This window comes from Myiozetetes cayanensis, unplaced genomic scaffold (genome assembly GCF_022539395.1).
Source record: "Myiozetetes cayanensis isolate MyiCay16 unplaced genomic scaffold, myiCay2020 scf18, whole genome shotgun sequence".
In the NCBI taxonomy this organism is placed as follows: Eukaryota; Metazoa; Chordata; class Aves; order Passeriformes; family Tyrannidae; genus Myiozetetes; species Myiozetetes cayanensis.
In genome coordinates this window covers 14,169,601-14,186,671 of record NW_026087389.1, presented here as the reverse complement: position 1 = coordinate 14,186,671, position 17,071 = coordinate 14,169,601, and the positions used below count along the sequence as shown (strand labels likewise).

Genomic DNA, 17,071 nt, shown 5'->3' with positions numbered 1-17,071 from the left:
TTGTCTGGTCTCTCTGGCACAATTTACTACATACATGAGCCTAATTTATCTTGTGTATATAAATGAGGTTGTCACCTTTATTCCTTCCTGCTTGGTACTACTATAACATTTGTCAGTCCTTGCCCAGCCAGCTTCCCCTGCCATGGATGGAGTTCTCTTTGAGCTCCTTCAAGTAACTGCTGTGACTGCTGTGCTGCCTTGTTCCTTTTACTACAATATTTGCAGAGACTGAGTCTCCTTTCTGATTGTTTGCAGTTCTTCCATGAGCCAGGTAACCACCAGCCAGAATTGTGTGAAGCTACTTTTCGATGTGATCAAGTTAGCTGTGAGATTTCAGAAAGACGTCTCTGAAGCATGGATTAAGGTAAGATATGTGCTTCACTCCTTGCTTCCTTATTTATTTGGACTCCTAGGTTGAGCCTGAGCCTTTCTTGTAATCAAATGTGATATTAAAAGACAAATGTTAGGCCTTCATTTTACTGATACAGATTTAATTCTTTTCCAAGTTAGCGGTGACTTTTCAGAAGTCACCTTTCTTCCTCAGTTACCATTTTCACAGGGTTTGTAAAAGGGCTGTGGGGCTTCGCTGTGCAGACTCTGGAAGTGCAGGGCAAACCTGGTTTACATGTTTAAGAGAGTGTTTTGGAAAAAGTAGATTTCTTTTTTTCTGTCTGCAAGAGAGAAAACTGTAAACCCATATATCGAGACTGAGCTGTGTGAAGCCTTAAGGTGCTTGAAAATGTTCTGCTGGAAATCAATATTGTCTGGTGTTGGTCTAAATTTAATTTAAAATTGCACTTCAATGTAAACCATGACACTGCTTCTTGTTCTCAGTCCTTTATTGCTCAGTATCTCAGTTCCTTTCTCAAGCCTGATGTTATTTGACAATGTCCTTGTTCAAACTCGATTTGTGGCTCGTTTTTTGGATGCTTGGATTCTCTGGCAAGATTCAGCTTGCTGGCTTTGATAGGTATCCTACTGTAGAGCAGAGAAATCTGTGAACAGTGTGTCACAGACTTTGTTGTATACCTTTTTTGATTTGTTTTTAGAATATAGTGTTGTACTGTAGCATAACAGCTTTCTTGTGTGTTTATTTTCCTTTCAGGCCATTGAGAACAGCACATCTGTGTCTGACCATAAGGTAATACTTCTTTGGGAGCATCCTCTTCTGCTGGTGTTCTCAAGGGCTTTCTTCATGTTTGTAGATGAAGAGATTGTTCTAGTCAGAGCAGAAACTGCCAGGGATGTTTCATGGATGGTTGTTTTGGTATTTGGCTTGTTGCCAGTATAACAGCCATCCTTTTTCTTTGTGACTCTTGGTTCATCCCTTCTAAATGTCGAGGGACAGAGTTATCCTGCTTTAGTTCTCTCCTGTTGGACTGATAAGGTTTTTCTGCAGTTGTGTCTGTCAGGACTTTCTGAGGTCTTGATTTTCTTCTCAGTTTTGACTTCAAGGCTTGCAGTTCTCTGGACTGTTTAATACCTTTTCAGCATAATGAATGGTGGTTATTTCCTCTGAAAGGTTCTAGATCTGATAGTTTTGCTGCTCATCCATTCTACAAACACCAAGAACAGGAAGCAAACTGAGAAGGTACTGAGGAGCAAAATCCGCCTGGGCTGCATCCCGGAGCAGCTGATGCAGAACGCCTTCCAAAACCACTCAACGGTCAGTGCTGGTTCTGCTTTGGGACTCCCTCTTTTCTCTCTCAAAGATCTTATCAGACGATGATTTAGCCCTGTGCTGCATTATTTATACCTTTCCAGTTATTTACACTTCTGGTTTTTAATTTTTGGCCCAGATCAGTGTCCTCTTGTAACTGTCACGTGGTTGTTTAGAGACAACCTTCTCTCAGCACTGGATGAACTTTTTGTTTTGGTGCAAAAACTCTCAGCCTAAGAGACCTGATCCAGCCCAGGAGCTTCACTGTGTGTTCCAAGCATGCTGTTATCTCCCACAGTATTTTTAGAAGTTCATATGTTTCCATGCATTATTTTTCAACTGCAGTGTTTTATAGGTCCAAATACATATATTTGGCGTGTGTATGTATTACCATTACTGCAAAGGTTAATGAGAAAAGGACACAGTGTTGCTTGGGACTTACTTGTTGTCCTCCATAAATGATGTGCTGCTGTGAGCTCTGCAGCTTTGCAGGTTGGCTTCTTGACCAACCTGACATTCCTTCCTGTGGAGAAGATTGGAGAAGCACATTCTGGTGGGCCTTACCTGCTCTTGTTTCCCATTTCTGTGAGCGGGGGCAGTTGGAAAAGCTGGGAATGCTCCTAAACTGCACAAAGTTTTTGGGATGGGCTGTAGCCCAGGCTTTCTTTGGAGAATTAAGTGTATTGTGAACAAGCAGCCAATGATCTTTCACGATGTCTGTATTTCAGGTCATCAAAGACTTCTTCCCTTCGATCCTGGCACTTGCTCAGGTGTTTCTGCACTCTGCACACCCAGCCATCGTCTCCTTTGGCAGCTGCATGTACAAACAAGCTTTTGCAGCCTTTGACTCTTACTGCCAGCAGGTAGAGTGTGATGGATGGCAGTGTTTGCTTTCTGTTTGCACTTTCTCCTAGAGTGTATGGCACTAGGGAGGAGAGGATTTGGGGCAATTAGAAGCCTTTGAGAAGAGGTCTGTGCCATGGAATAGGCCAAGAAGGTGGGGAACAATCCCAGCAACACTGGTAGCAAGTGAGTCAAGCTGCATATTCTGAACTAATCACAGATTAGACTTTCTGTGATAGCGTTCACAAACAGGCAGGCAAAAATTGATGAGGAGCTGCTTTATGGAATCATGGGAGCTTTTAGAATGGAATAAAATTCAGGCTCATGGAGAAAGTCAATATTGTGAATATTGGGAATTAAAGAGTAAACCAAGAAGGGCCTTAAAATAATCTGCGTTGAGTTTCCGGATGACTGTCTGTACTTGATCAACACATCACATGTGAGCAGAGCAATACAGACAATTTTTTTGTTGATATTTCACTCTGATTCCTCTGGGGCCATTTTCCTTAGGAGGTTGTGACTGCTCTGGTGACTCATGTGTGCAGTGGAAGTGAGACAGAGCTGGACATTTCCCTGGATGTGCTGACGGACCTGGTGGTGCTGCACCCGTCCCTGCTGATGCGCTACGCCACCTTCCTGAAGGTACCTGTGCTTCTGGGGGCATCCTGCATTTCAGGGTGCTCACACCACTATGCCTCAGGCCCAGAATAGGTCACTGCTCTGAAATAGAGGTGTTGGAACCACTGGTACCTGTAAAACTGCCTGGAGAAATGCAGTGGTCAGAAGTGCAAGATGTCAAAGGGTGAGCTGTGAGACAGGACTGTGTGATTTTTTGGCAAGGGAAATGGAGATGGACAAAGAAAGTTACTCTATCCTGTAGCTGGACAGTGCTTAAATTGCAGGCGTGGAATGATGCCTGTGATGGAGGGAAAATGCTGTCTTTGTTAACATGAACCATTTCAAATACTTGGCAAAAACCTGCCTCCTCTTTGGAATGCCTGTTCTACCTATTGAAAGACCGACAGTACTTTACCCAGTATTTGAATCCTAAGATAAAACTCCTGGCAGGGATGGGAAAAGACTTATGTCCTAAAATTTAAAAGAAGAAAGTACTCAATGGTAATGAAAAGCAGTGTCAGTGGTGGGAAAACTAGCTTGCCTCTGGGAAACAGCTGGACTGTTTTTCACTGAAGCACTGGAAGAGGAAATATCCTGAAGGTGCCAGCCCAGCAGAGAAAATTCAACCTCTAGGTTGTTAACAACTTCACTGCTACAGAGCTTGTAATGGAGATGTTAGTAAAAAATTCACAACTTTAATTTTGTCAAATACTTTGAATCCTGTGAGCACATCTGTGATAGAAGATAAATAGCTGTGCTATTGTGCTGAGCACTCCTAAAATGCCTATGGTAGCCCAGCTGTTCTTCCCATTCAACCTCTGATAAAATGCCATAATTAAGGCCAGAGCAATAGTTTGGCATTTATATGTATTTAATTTGAATTAATTTAATTTGTGCACCTACAAAATAGGTAAATTGTCTTCCCTGAGGTTGCCAGTTGATATATTTCTGAGAATATGAAAGGGATTCTTGATACATCTGAGCTCATTTGTGGCTTCTCCTACAGACCATTTTAGACTCCACACAGAAACTGAATCCATGCCAGATCCGGAAGCTCTTCTACATTCTCAGCACGCTGGCATTCAGCCAGAGGCAAGAAGGGAGCTACATTCAGGTAAGCAGAGACACAACAGAAAGTTGTTCAGGCTGTGCATTGGTTCTTTTGCTACATTAACTAAATAGTGGTCTCATCTATGAACAGTGATTGATGTCAGGATGTCCTTCAGCTTAAAATTCTCTTCTTTCCAAGTGGCTTCAAGCCAGCTTGCAGCTCCAGACTCTCCAGTGTCTTATCACAGTGACTGTGCCTTGCATCTTTCCCAGAAAGGTCCTCTTTACTTGCAGATCTGAGAAAGGTGGAGTTGTTAGAGATGGTGGTGGAAGGGATGGCATCGTCAAATCTAACATCCCAGTCCAAGTGGGACTGTCACCAACATTGTATCAGGATGACTGTTGCTTTGTCTAGCTCAGCCTTGTAAAAGTGTAAATTCAGCAGCCTCTTTGCCAGGCTCTGTTTCTCCATCACTTGAAGGCCTTCAGAAAGCAGAGTTCAGCTTCTTCCCCAACAGGTTCATCTTGATTCAGCTGCTTAATGTCTGCACACCAGAGACAACAGAGACCCTCCTGTTAGAAAAACTGAACTGCCTAGGGCAGAGGACTCTGCTGTGAAGTGGCAGACTTCACACCTTTTGAACCTCTAGTTTAAACACAAGAAGCTATCAAACATGGTTTGTCTAAATTCATATTTATTTTGCACAGGATGCCGTGTGTGACTCCATGGCAGCAGAATGGTGATATCAGATATCTTTGTCTGGGTTTCCGACTCCTTGAGCACAGCAGTGATCAGATAAAGAAATGGCTCAAAGACGTTTATTTCACAATGGAGATGTCTGGGTTTAAAATCTTCTCATTCATAAAGTTCAGCTCTTACAAATTAGGACTATTTGTCTTTCTTTGAGTCCCTGCATAGTTTGTGGGTATGTTTGCACACACCAGCTTGATGCTTTAAAGGAAAACCGCTCTTCCTTTCTTCCCAATTGGTCTGTGGCACGTAAAGCAGCATGTCTGTAATCAGTTCAGGACTTCCCAGTCTGTTAAGTTGGAGCTCTTCATTACCTAAATTTCTAGCTGTGTGGCCAGTTTAGCTCCTTTCTGAACTACTTTCCTCACTGATTTCCCCACCTCCCACCCCACATCTTTCTTATGTGTGACTTGTGAAAATTGCCTTGGCAACACACAAGGTGGCTGTGCAGCCCAGGAGGAGCCATCAGGGAGAAGTGTTCTGCCTGACACCCTCAGAAGTTGTGAACAGAAGGGGAGGAGTGTAAGCTCTAGAATTTATTCTGAGCTGAGACCTGGTAACTGTGGAGATCCAAGGTTGACAACTTGTCTTCAGCGATACCAGAGACTTCAGGAGTAGATAGCAAAAAAATTGATATCCTGGGAGCCAGCTTTGCCTTTTCTGTGTACTTCTAAACCCAAAGGAATTAGAGAAATGGGACCAGTATTTTCACAGTAAATAAAATGTCAGAATGCACGTTCCTTCTGCAAAGCTGTAATCTCAATAAACCATCCCCTGTAGCCTTTGGAGATGTGAAGATGCCAGTAGAACTGTGAGTGATGTACACAAGTGCCTCTGTGGTGACGTGGTCTGTGTCTCTCTTTATAGGATGACATGCACATGGTGATCAGGAAATGGCTCTCCAGCACAGTTCCCAACCACAAACAAATGGGGATTATTGGTGCTGTTACCATGATAGGCAGCGTGGCATTAAAGAGGTGAGTGAGAACACAGCAAAGAGTTTAACACACTTTCAATTTAGACCAAACCTGGAGTGGAACAAAGGCAGGAGGGCGTTGCCTTTGAGCTCATGCACATACAACTACAGATACCAGGCTTATGTAAGATGAGGCTCAATGGCTTTCAGAAGAGCTGATGACTGGAGGGCTTAGGTTTCAAGAGGTTAGAAAACAAATATCATTGGAGACGATACTGTGTCTTAACAGCAGCAGGTCTTTTCCTAATGTGTTCAAAAACCCATCTTTTCCATGCATAATTCTCTAACCTCTGGAGAGAGAGCCCTGTGTGTGTGATGGGTTTTGCTGTCTCTTGAGTGCTGTGCCACAAAAGCAAGGTTATCATTTGCTTTCAGGGCTGAAGGAGATGGTGGATCCTTGGAGAGACCAGAGCTGAACAGTGAGCGTGATGGGCAGGTGAGAGCCAAGGATGGGGCACTGTGGGAGACAGGGCGGGTATGGCCAGCAAGGAAGGGTGTTGGACACACAGTCTTGGCCGAAGCAGTGTGTGGATCTGGGAACTAGCTTTCCTGAGCCTGGATCCTTGTACACTGACTGCAGAGCCAAGAGTCTATTAAAAGTGTTTTTGGAGAAATAAAGGTCTTTATTAAGATAGGACCTGCTGGTCTTGCCTACTGCTAGTCCAGGACAAGCAGCACTGCAGCCATTTAGTGGAAGTCTTCTCTCCAGCTGTTGTTTTCAAACACAAAGGAAAGAAAGAGGGCAATTTGCTTCAGTGAGCCAAAGGCAACCTTTGCCATCCTCTGATTTTGCAGCTGTGCCTTTCAGGCCACCCAGAGAAAGTATTTCTGCTGTACAGGGTTGGCCTAGCCTTGGCCTTTATCCTTAATTCCTGTTAGAGAACCTTCTAGGCTGGCACTCTATTTATGGGTGGTCCTGGGCAGACCTTTTCTGTTATTTCATGGTGGAGCTGGGCCAGGACCCTAAAAGGCCCATGTTCCTACTGAAAACTGGATCTTTGCAAGAACATTCACCATGGGCTGTTACTCTAGAGATGAAGCTTTGGATGTGCCTCAGAATAAATTAATGTACAAAGGACTGAAGCCTGAGTTGGATCCTTTACCCATTTCTGCCCACTGTTCTCTCTCCTTTCAGCTGTCTACCCTGCTGGACCTTGTGGGCTTCTGCTGTGAGCAAAGACCAGAGGTCTTGGCTCTGTACTATGATGAACTTGCCAATTTGATTGAGAAGCAGAAGGGCAATTTGGACTTGCAGCTCCTGGTATGTTGTAGAGAAACATGTTCTTCAGGCATTGGCAGGACAGAGTTGATTTGAGGATTTCACTCCAGTCTGAAAACTCTTTTTGTTCTGTAAGAGATTGGTCAGATACAAAAATAATCTTTCTGCTCTCCTGGCTATTTTTGATTGTGGCAGATTCTTCATTGTGCTTTAACAGCTTCTTTTATGTGAGCTTTTACATGACAACAGGGAAGCCTTTTAAAGGAAATTAAGTGATATTTTCAGAGCATACTGTTAAGATTCATAGACAAAAGTAGAATCTGAAAGAACTTTTACACTTTGCTGAGCAGGTTTTTTCCTTCCTTTCTAGGATGAATTTGGAAAGAGTCTGGTGGAGGATTTTCCCAGTGACTTTGTGGTGGATCTCAAGCCCACAGTGGATGGGTATGCTAATCACAGATAGAGTATTGGCGATGTTTCTGCCACTGAGGGCTGAGGTGGTCAACAAGAGCTTGTCTGTCTTTCCTTGCAGTTCATTCTTGTTCCCAGTGAAGTCCTTGTATAATCTGGATGAAGATCAGAGTCAGGAAGCAATTGCTATTAACCTCTTGCCACTGGTGTCACAGAGTGAGCTTGGCAGGGTCACTGGTGGAGTGAATAGCCAAAATAAAAGGTACTTTGACACTTATCTGTGGGATGACTGTAAAGGTAAAGGAATTGTTTTCATTTGGTGCCCCTCACTGCTATAGCCCTGCCTCCCAAAGTGCCTGACAAAGAGCTGGTCAGAGAATTTATCAGTTTCCAGTGTTGTTTTCCTTCTCCTGCTGTTAGACATACTCAGATAGGTCCAGAGGCATAAGCTGGTTGGAAACTGGTAGTCTCTTGTGGCTCAGGCTGTTTAGGTGATTGTGGGTAAGTCATGCTGGTAGACTGTACTAAAACCACAAACATGCAACCAAAAATGAAATCTGACTGAGAAATAAGGGCATTGTCTTTGGAAAACAGAACAGGAAGCATGTAAGAATAAAAAAATAAACATTAAGGCATCAAAGTTAAAAAGCATCATAGAATTATAGGCTTGTTAAGGTTACACAAGGCTTTTTTTCTTATTTGCACCTTCTCAGCCTGTGTAATTTATTATCATAAGATTTGGTTCAGATTTCAGTTGTGCTTTTAAAAAGACACAAGTACTTTAAAATAAAATAAAGCTACTTTACATGCATCCACGAAAAAATGTTCATTTTCCTCAGAATGTGAGCAGTGGCAGACTACAAAACTTTCAAGGATGTTTCTCCACTGGTCATAGCTGTGTTGTGCCCAGTTTCTTACAGTTCCTTCTGAATTCTTCAACTTTTGATTTCCACAGAAATAAATCTGACCCCATTTTTGTTCATTACAGCCATTTTTCTGCCCTCATATGCTTTTCCAGAAAACTGCTAATCACCAGTTTTTAATTTTTTTTTTCTGCTCTGTGTTGTTGGGGCTTGCAAGAAGCGAAACCAGAAAGCATTGGCAAGGTGGCCTGGGGAGGACACAGGACATGATGGAGAAGTGGGGGGAATTCTGGAGATCCATAAAACATAGGACTCACTCCATTTCTTTTCCCCCCAGGGCAGTGTCACCCATATGTCTGTCACCCTGTTTCCGACTGCTGAGGCTCTACACTGCAGAGCAAAACAGTGGAAGCCTGGAGGAGATTGATGCCTTGTTAGGTATGGAAAAGGGACCTTGTGTACAATCTGGCTGCCTCGTTCCTGTCCCAGGTCTGCAAAGACTTCCTGCAGCTGTGGGAAGAGTTGTGCAGTTTGGGAAGGAGGCTGAGATGTTCTGTGCCCACACAGTGGAGGAGAGGCAGGGGAGACAACTGGTTTGTCTGGGGATGGAGCGGCTGACAGGGCTTATTCCAAAGAGCCTTGGAATTGATACAGGCTTTGGTGAGAGACTTTGTCCATGCAGGCACCAAAGCACGGGTAGCAAACACAGTTCAACATGTGCTTTTCTTGCTCTCTGCCAGGTTGTCCCCTGTACCTGACAGACCTGGAGATTGAAGGCAAGCTGGACTCTTTGTCCAAACAGGAACAGGAATTTCTCTGCTCACTCCTGTTCTATGCTCTCAACTGGTTTCGTGAGGTGAGTAGATTGCATCAGTTATGTCCATGGGCTGCTGCAGAGCTTTGTTTGCAGTCAGGATCTCGTCACACAGCTCACTTTGTGTTGTGCTGTGTGCTTACTCAAGACTTGAGAATGTTGTTCAGAAAAGAAACACTAGTACAAGTGAGTACAAATCTCCCTAAGTCAGTGAGTTTGCTTTGTGTCTCTAGGTTGTAAATGCCTTCTGCCAGCAACAGGATGCTGAGATGAAGGGGAAAGTTTTGACTCGATTACAGAACATCACAGAGCTGCAGAATGTGCTGGGAAAATGCTTGGCAGGTGAGTATGAAAGATTTGTACATTCTGGGCCTGTACCTGCTGTGAAGTGAAGGATTGTCTCAGATATCAGTGGGGGAAGTCCATGGTAGCACACGCTGCAGTTTTACAGTGGCCTAGGAGTTGGTGCACGCAGAGATATTGTTTTCAGTTTGTCCAAGTCCAAACTGCCCTTCTCAATCACCTCCTCAGTGAGGAGCACACAAATGACACATTTTAGAGTCACAAGCGCAGGAACATTCACATTTACTCACACAGGTCTCTCCAGGAGTTGGCATTTAGTCCTTGCAGCACGTGGCTGCACACACAGAGGATTGTGAGATTACACTGAAACACAGTTAAGAAAGTGCTTGATAAAAAGACAGGACAGGCTGTGGTGATCAGGCACAGGGTTCAACCAGACCAAGATACTGACTGACAGTTCTGACCAGTGATGATAAAGATAATTGGAGCTAAATGCACTGCGGCAGAAAAACAGGGACATTCACCAGGACAGTGAAATGTGTGGTATCTCCTTTAGATATGCATCTTGCCTGTGTGTTGCCATTCAGGAGCTGAGCTAACCCAACTGGTACATTTTGGCTCTTTCAGCAACCCCTGGCTATGTCCCACCACCAGCTACTTTTGACTCCGAAGCCCCGGAGGCCGCACCGTCCGTTAATGCCGCTGGTCCAGCGAGAAAAAGGAGTGGTAAAGAAAGTTTAAACCATTAAACACCAAATGTGATGGGGGCTGGCTGGGGTATTGCACTGCAGCCATTGCACCTGTGTGTGTGTGAAGCACTAAATTCCTGGCAGTCTTATCTACCTTGATATTTTACTTCATCAACTTCTGTTGTAGCTGAAGTGAAGATGTAAAAATTTCCTGCACCAAACAGGTGTTGGATAGTCTGTCTTCCTGGGAAAGCTGATGCACAGTGTTTAAAAGTGAAAATCCAGGGCTTTCATTGATTGATTTCACCTACCAAAGTGTTTTCTGCAGCAGTAAGTTCTGTCTTTGATGGGTTTGTGGCACTGTCAGGTACTGAACCCGTGGCTTTGATTCCATGAGTTACTCTGCTGTTATCTTGGCATCCTTGCAAGTCCCTTCTGTAGTCGTGTCATTTTCCTTTTCCAGGTCCTCTTCCTTTCTCAATCCTGTGTCTGAGGAAGAAACATTACATTTTGGTTCAATCATTTTTTAAGATGATGTTCCACTCATTTTTGCAATCACTTTGTAATACTTAAACTGCTGTGTGAGACCAGTAAGACTTGGTTTAATTTCTTATTGTAATTCTGTAAAAGAAAAGTTGATTATGAGGGAACCCCAAATGCATTTGACTCTTTTTTTGGACTGTGATCCTGGCTACAGATGACACAACCTGGGCATGCTTCATTCTTTCTTGATGCTGATTAAAGTACAGGCTGTGCTGTTTGCCTGGCTGCAAGTGCTGTCTACAAGTGCAGAGCACAGTGTAGCCTTTGATTCTGAAGTTGCATTTCTCTTTAAGGAAGGAAAAAGAAGGCTGATGGCAGCAAAGCCAGCTCTGCAGATCGTTCTCAAGTGGATGATAGTTCTGAGGGAAATCAGCTTGATACTGAGCTCTCCGAGCTGGAGAAGGTAGGTGTATATCCCTGGGCACTTGCAGGGAAAATAGGCTAGGGAAGGTGACAGAGAACATAAACAGGAACTTGGAGAAAGGGGTAGTTCATTTCAGAAGTTAATCATGGTGAAGTTCAGTTCTGCTTTCTGGCACGTGCCTCCCCTCAGAATTTTGAAAATTAGCCCTGCAGAGGCCAACCACTCTCCAGCAGAAGCCAGGGAAGAGTGCCCGGCTTCGGGCTCAGCATCCTGGATGCTGGGATCTCATGAGCATCCCATAACTTCCCATGTCTACCAGTGCTACTCATAAATGTTATTCAGAGTCCATTGTATCAGTTTCAGCCAGGCAAATACACTTCCCATGTGCTATTGTACAGAGATAACTGAGTTCAGATATGATAACGAAGTCACTTATGTTACAGGGAATAAGCAGAACCTCAAATAAGTTTCGTAAGGAATCCATCTCAGCTTTATTTCAGGTCAGAAGTCTTGCAGGTTGCAATCTTACTCCTGCCATTTCCTTTGCAGGGTGCTGCTGACAGAGAGGCAGGAAATCCCGTGGCACAGCTGCAGAGCTATCGCCCCTATTTCCGAGAGCTGGACCTCGAGGTGTTCACGGTGCTGCACTGTGGGCTGCTCACCAAGTCTCACTTGGACACAGAGATGCACACGGAGGTGAGTGGAACAGCCTCTTCTGCTCCCTTAAAGTGGACAGCAGGTTGGTGTTAAGATGTGTTGGTCCAGGGCCCAGTGTAGACCTCATGGAAAGAAGAAGGCTTTAATACTGAACACTGCTGAGCCATAGGGTGTTGAATACACTGAGTGACCGCTTGCCTATCAAAAAGAACCTATGATATCCAAGTAAAGCCCATGTTGCAAAAAAACAGGAGTCTCAAGGCATCAGGAGACTGCAAACAGCACAGATGTGGGACTGGTGCCGTGGAGGTGCTGTCAGAGAGCAGGGTCCTGTGTATCATCTGGGAGCTGATATAAAACTGCATCACTGGGGATGTGGAAACTAGAAGTGCTTCATTTTGTTACCTCTTTGTAGGCAGGCTGAGTCCATCTGGAGTCTCATTTTGTCAGGCTACAGGAAGATGCATAGAATGTGAAAAGGCCATGGCAGGCTGGAGCACAGCCTGGCCTGCCCTTGCAGGGCCAGCTCTCTCTGTGCAAGCAGGTCACAGGCCATCTGGAGGTCTGTTTGGCAAGTCTCCTGAGCCATGTGGCATTATTTCAGATTACTGCTTGACTGTTACTCAGTTGGTGAATTTCTGTGCTGAAACCTCTTTTTATCCTTAGGAAATAATTTTCAACATCAGTGTATATAAATCAGTTCTTTCTGAGTAGTTAAGTTGTCCTGACATTGCCTCAGCTATGTTTAGAGCATCAGGGTGGCTTCCTTGCTTTCAGTAACCGGAACCAACGTCCCACACCTGCCACTGGGGAGCCATAAAATCCAAGCATGTACCAAACAGCTCCCTCCTGAGGTTAACTAAGCCAGGAGACGTAACTGGAAATGGAGAGGGTGAACTTGAGCTTCAAGGCACTACAGTTACATTTGGATCCTGGGATTGACTGTTCTTTTAATTGCAGGCTCGTGAAGTTGTGCAGCTGGGGCCTGCTGAACTTTGCTTCCTTCTGGATGACCTGTGCTGGAAGCTGGAGCATGTGCTGCCCTCAGGCTCCACAAGGAGAGTGCCCTTTCCAAAGGCAAGTACAGCAGCAGGCAGTGGGGCCAGGCCTGGGCTGAGGCAGAGCACACCACAGGCCTCCAGGCCTCTTCTGAGAGAAATGTTTTCAGAGTTATTTTCACCTGACAGTTAAATGGAAGTCTGAGGCCCAGCTGTGTGCCAGTGCAGCACTTGCTCTTTCAGAAGAGACTTGTGTATCCCTGCCCTCACTGACGTGTTTGCAGCATCTCCTTCTCTGCATATCTCACAAAAGGGTATTAAACTGATAGAAATTCTTGTAGCCTCAATACTCAAGTGACCCTTTCCTCAGCCCTCCCTGGGGAGACTGGCTGTGCTGTTCAAGAAGCAGCCCAGGCTGGGCAGGCCAGATGGCTGCCACAGCCAGCAGAAGCTGCTGCCTCCATGTTTCTGCATTTTCTGCATTAGAAAGACTCCCCTGAGTGCAGGGGCTCCTTGCTGATGCCTTCAGGAGAAAAGTAAACATGTCCCACTGCGTTAAACTGTGAGAAATTCACTACAACCTGATGGGCTCAATGATATTTGTTGTTCTTTCTCCTTGTCTTTCTACCTGTCTTAATTCCCATGTGCAGAAACTGCCTTCTCTTAGTGTTTGAGTAAAGTGTTGGACTCTATGATCTTAAAGGTCCTTTCCAACCTGAATGATTGTGATTCTATAAAAGAGCTGCAGGTCACATCAGTTTTATTCTTTTAGTCAAATGTTGTCCACATCTCTGAGTCGGTGGTGATTGTTCAGCAGAAGCAAACTTTTCAACTCTGACTTTTCCTGACCACATATGACACTGGAGATTGCACTGCTTGGCAGCAGTCTAAGATGTAGCTCTTGAAGTTATTCTTAAGAAAGGCTGATGAAGCAACTTTAATCTTTTGGGTTTGTTGCAGGAAAGAGGCTACAAGGATATTGGCTTTTCCCATCTGTGTCAGAGATCCCCCAAGGAAGTTGCTATGTGTGTAGTTGATCTACTAAAGCCACTGTGTGAGCACATGGAGAACATGCACAACTACTTCCAGGTCAGTGGGCTCATTTTTTTGAGTCAAAAAACTGTCAGGTTTTGTCTCCTGTAAAGATATTCTTCATTTCATTTGTGGGAAAAAGAGTCGCTTTGTTTTCTTCAGGTTTTTTAAATGTGGAATTTATGGAAATGGATTCTTGTGCCCTTTTCTTTCTTTGGGATAGTGTTTAATGAATTATTTGTTTTGTATTAAAGACAGTTGTACAGAATCAGGATGCAGAAGATGAACTAGGAGTGAACATCCAGGAGCACCAGCTGATGTCCTCTTGCTACCAACAGCTGTTACTAACTTTTCGCTCCTTATTTGCTTGGTGAGTTTAAAAGAAAAGTATACAATTGCCTTCATGAGGAAAGCCCATTTATTGCTTCCTCTTCTTGTTCCTTTTCTTTAAAGTGTTTGTACCCTGCCAGTGGCCTGTCAGCCATGCAAAACAACCCACTGCAGTGGCTGGAGACCCTTAAGCACTTCATAGTTAGGCCAGGCTTTGTTGTGTCATCCTGAGCTGAGCTACAGCTGTAGGTGATGAAGCACTGAACTGGATACAGTTCAGTCAATGGGCTTTTGGGTCAAGACCAGCATGAGGTGTACTGGCATTCTTGAGTATCCAGCTTCCTTGGTTTTTGTCTTGCACAATATGCCTAGGTATGCATTTGCATCTGATACCTCTCTTCCTTCTAGTCTGATGATGAACTGGATTTTCCCCCCTCAGGAATGGTTTTTCTCAACATGAAAATACTGACTTGCTGAGGTCAGCTCTGCGGGTGCTTGCAGACAGGCTAAAGCCAGGAGAGACGGAGTTTCTTCTTCTTGAGGAACTGAGAAGGTAAAATCTGTATTTCACAAGGCTTGAAATGGACAAATTTCTAGCACTTTTCCCAGTTTTGTGTGGGCATTATGGGTAAATGTGTGTTTGGGAGCTCTCACAGAGACCACATTTGCTTCAGACAGAGCTTTGTATTTAATTGAACAGCAGTGCAGTCAAACCTAATGGAAAGGAGTCACTGGAATATAAAATGTGCATGAATCTATGGATCCCATTTGTTTGTAAGCTGTTTGAGACAAGGAGTTTAGTAGGTTTCACAGAAGGAATGAGCATGTTCTGGTTGGAATGCTTACAGGTACACCAGGCAAAAGCAGTATATAAAGATGATGCTACACTTAGAGTGGCTGGGGCTTGAGAGAAGTTTCTCAGTGACTGAATTTTGACATGCTAGTGGCTGACTACCCCTTCTTCAGAAGGGCACTGCTGGAGCCAGAACACTGGGATAGGGAGACCTTGGATCTGAGATGGTCTAATGCTTCCTTTTATTGGTGTGTTTCTGAGAGATTACTCTGTCTACCCCTATTTTTACCTTTTCCCTTTCCTGTCGTCCCTAGTGAGAGTTTTCAGTACCTACTGAATTTCCAGCAGAGTGTTCCCAGCTTCCAGTGTGCATACATCCTCACTCAGCTCCTGATTGCCATCGCTGAGAAACCAGTGGCTGGCTGGAAGAGAGAGAAAATGGGTAATGTGTGCAGAATCACTAATCTCACATTAATTTTCGTGTGGTCTTCTCCCTGTAAATCTTGGGTTCTAAGTAGAGAGTGCATCTTTGGAGGGAGAGATTTCCCTTTTGTATCCTAGTAATCTCACTGGGTGAACAGTCCTAGCTGTTAATAAAAGAAACATCAGTAAATATGTTGGAACCTCTTCAAGAGTTCTAAGCACAAACTTGCTGTTCAGTTTTGGTACCATCTTAATCACTGGTAATGCAGTGATTGATCATAGACTTAATCCAGTGTAGCTTGGAGACCAAGAGATTAGCAGGTTTGTTAAAATTTTGATTTAAGAAATCTGTAAACTTTTTAAACTTGTCTGTTCAGATTTATTATTACAGTGCTGTGGCCAAAAGGTCAAGTGTCTTGTTATTGGAATTCCATTTCTAGAACTGGATACCCTAAAGGTTGCATGTGGCCTAATTAAAAACAAACAGATGGCACACTGCAAGAGCTACCAAACAAACAAGGTTTAACATGAGTCTGTAGAGAAGTGGCCAGAGGTGGGTCATGGTTCTGATGTGACATGTATTCCAGGCCAGGAACACGCTGGATGGGCGTGTATTTTGTTATTGTGATACGTCCTATATGACCTTACTGCTTTTTAGAGAAAACACACTCTGACTTAGCAAAGTTCAGGCACGAGAAGGGTATCGATATTGTGATCTTCCAGAAAGACATTTGGACTCACTGCTTCTGTATGGATGAAGGAGATTTTCTTGGATTCTTCCTTCAGTAAGTCGTCCCTTATCTTTCCCAGCTTCACTAGCAAAGCAGTTCCTCTGCCAGCCATGGGTGAAGCCCAGTGGAGACCGAGAGAAGGGCAGCCAGTTCAACAGTGCCCTGCACACTCTGCTCTGGTAAGGCTCGAGCCATTGCCCCAGGCAGTGCCCAAGACACACTTTGTTTCTAGTAATTACTGTTGCTGCAGAGGGGTGACCCCTCTGAATCATAACCCTAGTGCTTACACAGCTTGGCCTAAAGCACTGTTTCTACAGCATTGAAAGACAGTGAGTGATAGGAGGAACTCTGTTAGCCATGTTTGCTAGACTAGACCGTGTCAGGATGTATCCACACATGTGTAAGTGTACTAATGTGCATACCTACACACATGAGTGTGGGTCTGGACCAAAGGGTCTCGCTTTCATTAAACTGAAAGCAGGTAAGCTCTCCCTGAAGTCAAGGAGAGCAGGACTGAGTATTAGGTAAAATACAGTCACAGACTCACAGGATGGTTGAGCTTGGAAGGGACCTCTGGAGGTCTCCCTGTTCCAGCCTCATGCAGGAATCCCAGGAGCTTTTAATGACATCACTGTGACAGTTCTGTGTATTGCTTTGGATTTCCTACATGTGATTGCCTTTGGCATAAGGAAGAGCTTGACAGTTTTAGGGCACGTGGTGCAGGTAGGGCAGTGTTCAAGAGCTTGCTGTGTTATTCTGCATCATGTTGATCAGCTATGCTGGTCTTGGATTTAGTGTCTACCTGGAGCACACAGATAACATCCTGAAGGCTATCGAGGAAATCTCCAGTGTTGGTGTTCCTGAACTGATCGACTCTGCCAAAGATGGATGTTCTTCTACATATCCTACACTAAGCAGGTAATTATATCAATAGAAACTTGGAATTCTATGATATGCATAATGGCAATTTCTGCTTTTAAATATTTAGTTTTCTTATTTTGTG

General features: G+C 44.2%; 1 protein-coding gene across 1 annotated transcript in view; it reads left to right on the top strand.

The window, feature by feature from the left end:
• The window catches only part of FANCD2 (FA complementation group D2), a 32,861-nt gene that overhangs the window by 9,286 nt on the left and 6,504 nt on the right, over nucleotides 1-17,071 (top strand). Inside the window, exons 13-36 of the mRNA XM_050313286.1 lie at nucleotides 256-364; nucleotides 1,106-1,141; nucleotides 1,523-1,666; nucleotides 2,389-2,523; nucleotides 3,014-3,145; nucleotides 4,128-4,235; nucleotides 5,790-5,899; nucleotides 6,274-6,334; nucleotides 7,034-7,159; nucleotides 7,488-7,561; nucleotides 7,650-7,790; nucleotides 8,729-8,829; nucleotides 9,132-9,247; nucleotides 9,439-9,547; nucleotides 10,136-10,234; nucleotides 11,034-11,143; nucleotides 11,654-11,800; nucleotides 12,722-12,838; nucleotides 13,720-13,848; nucleotides 14,046-14,161; nucleotides 14,561-14,674; nucleotides 15,229-15,356; nucleotides 16,148-16,247; nucleotides 16,864-16,986. Of these exons, the coding sequence (XP_050169243.1) occupies nucleotides 256-364; nucleotides 1,106-1,141; nucleotides 1,523-1,666; nucleotides 2,389-2,523; nucleotides 3,014-3,145; nucleotides 4,128-4,235; nucleotides 5,790-5,899; nucleotides 6,274-6,334; nucleotides 7,034-7,159; nucleotides 7,488-7,561; nucleotides 7,650-7,790; nucleotides 8,729-8,829; nucleotides 9,132-9,247; nucleotides 9,439-9,547; nucleotides 10,136-10,234; nucleotides 11,034-11,143; nucleotides 11,654-11,800; nucleotides 12,722-12,838; nucleotides 13,720-13,848; nucleotides 14,046-14,161; nucleotides 14,561-14,674; nucleotides 15,229-15,356; nucleotides 16,148-16,247; nucleotides 16,864-16,986 (2,685 nt within the window). The remainder of the gene's footprint in view (nucleotides 1-255; nucleotides 365-1,105; nucleotides 1,142-1,522; nucleotides 1,667-2,388; nucleotides 2,524-3,013; nucleotides 3,146-4,127; nucleotides 4,236-5,789; nucleotides 5,900-6,273; nucleotides 6,335-7,033; nucleotides 7,160-7,487; nucleotides 7,562-7,649; nucleotides 7,791-8,728; nucleotides 8,830-9,131; nucleotides 9,248-9,438; nucleotides 9,548-10,135; nucleotides 10,235-11,033; nucleotides 11,144-11,653; nucleotides 11,801-12,721; nucleotides 12,839-13,719; nucleotides 13,849-14,045; nucleotides 14,162-14,560; nucleotides 14,675-15,228; nucleotides 15,357-16,147; nucleotides 16,248-16,863; nucleotides 16,987-17,071) is intronic.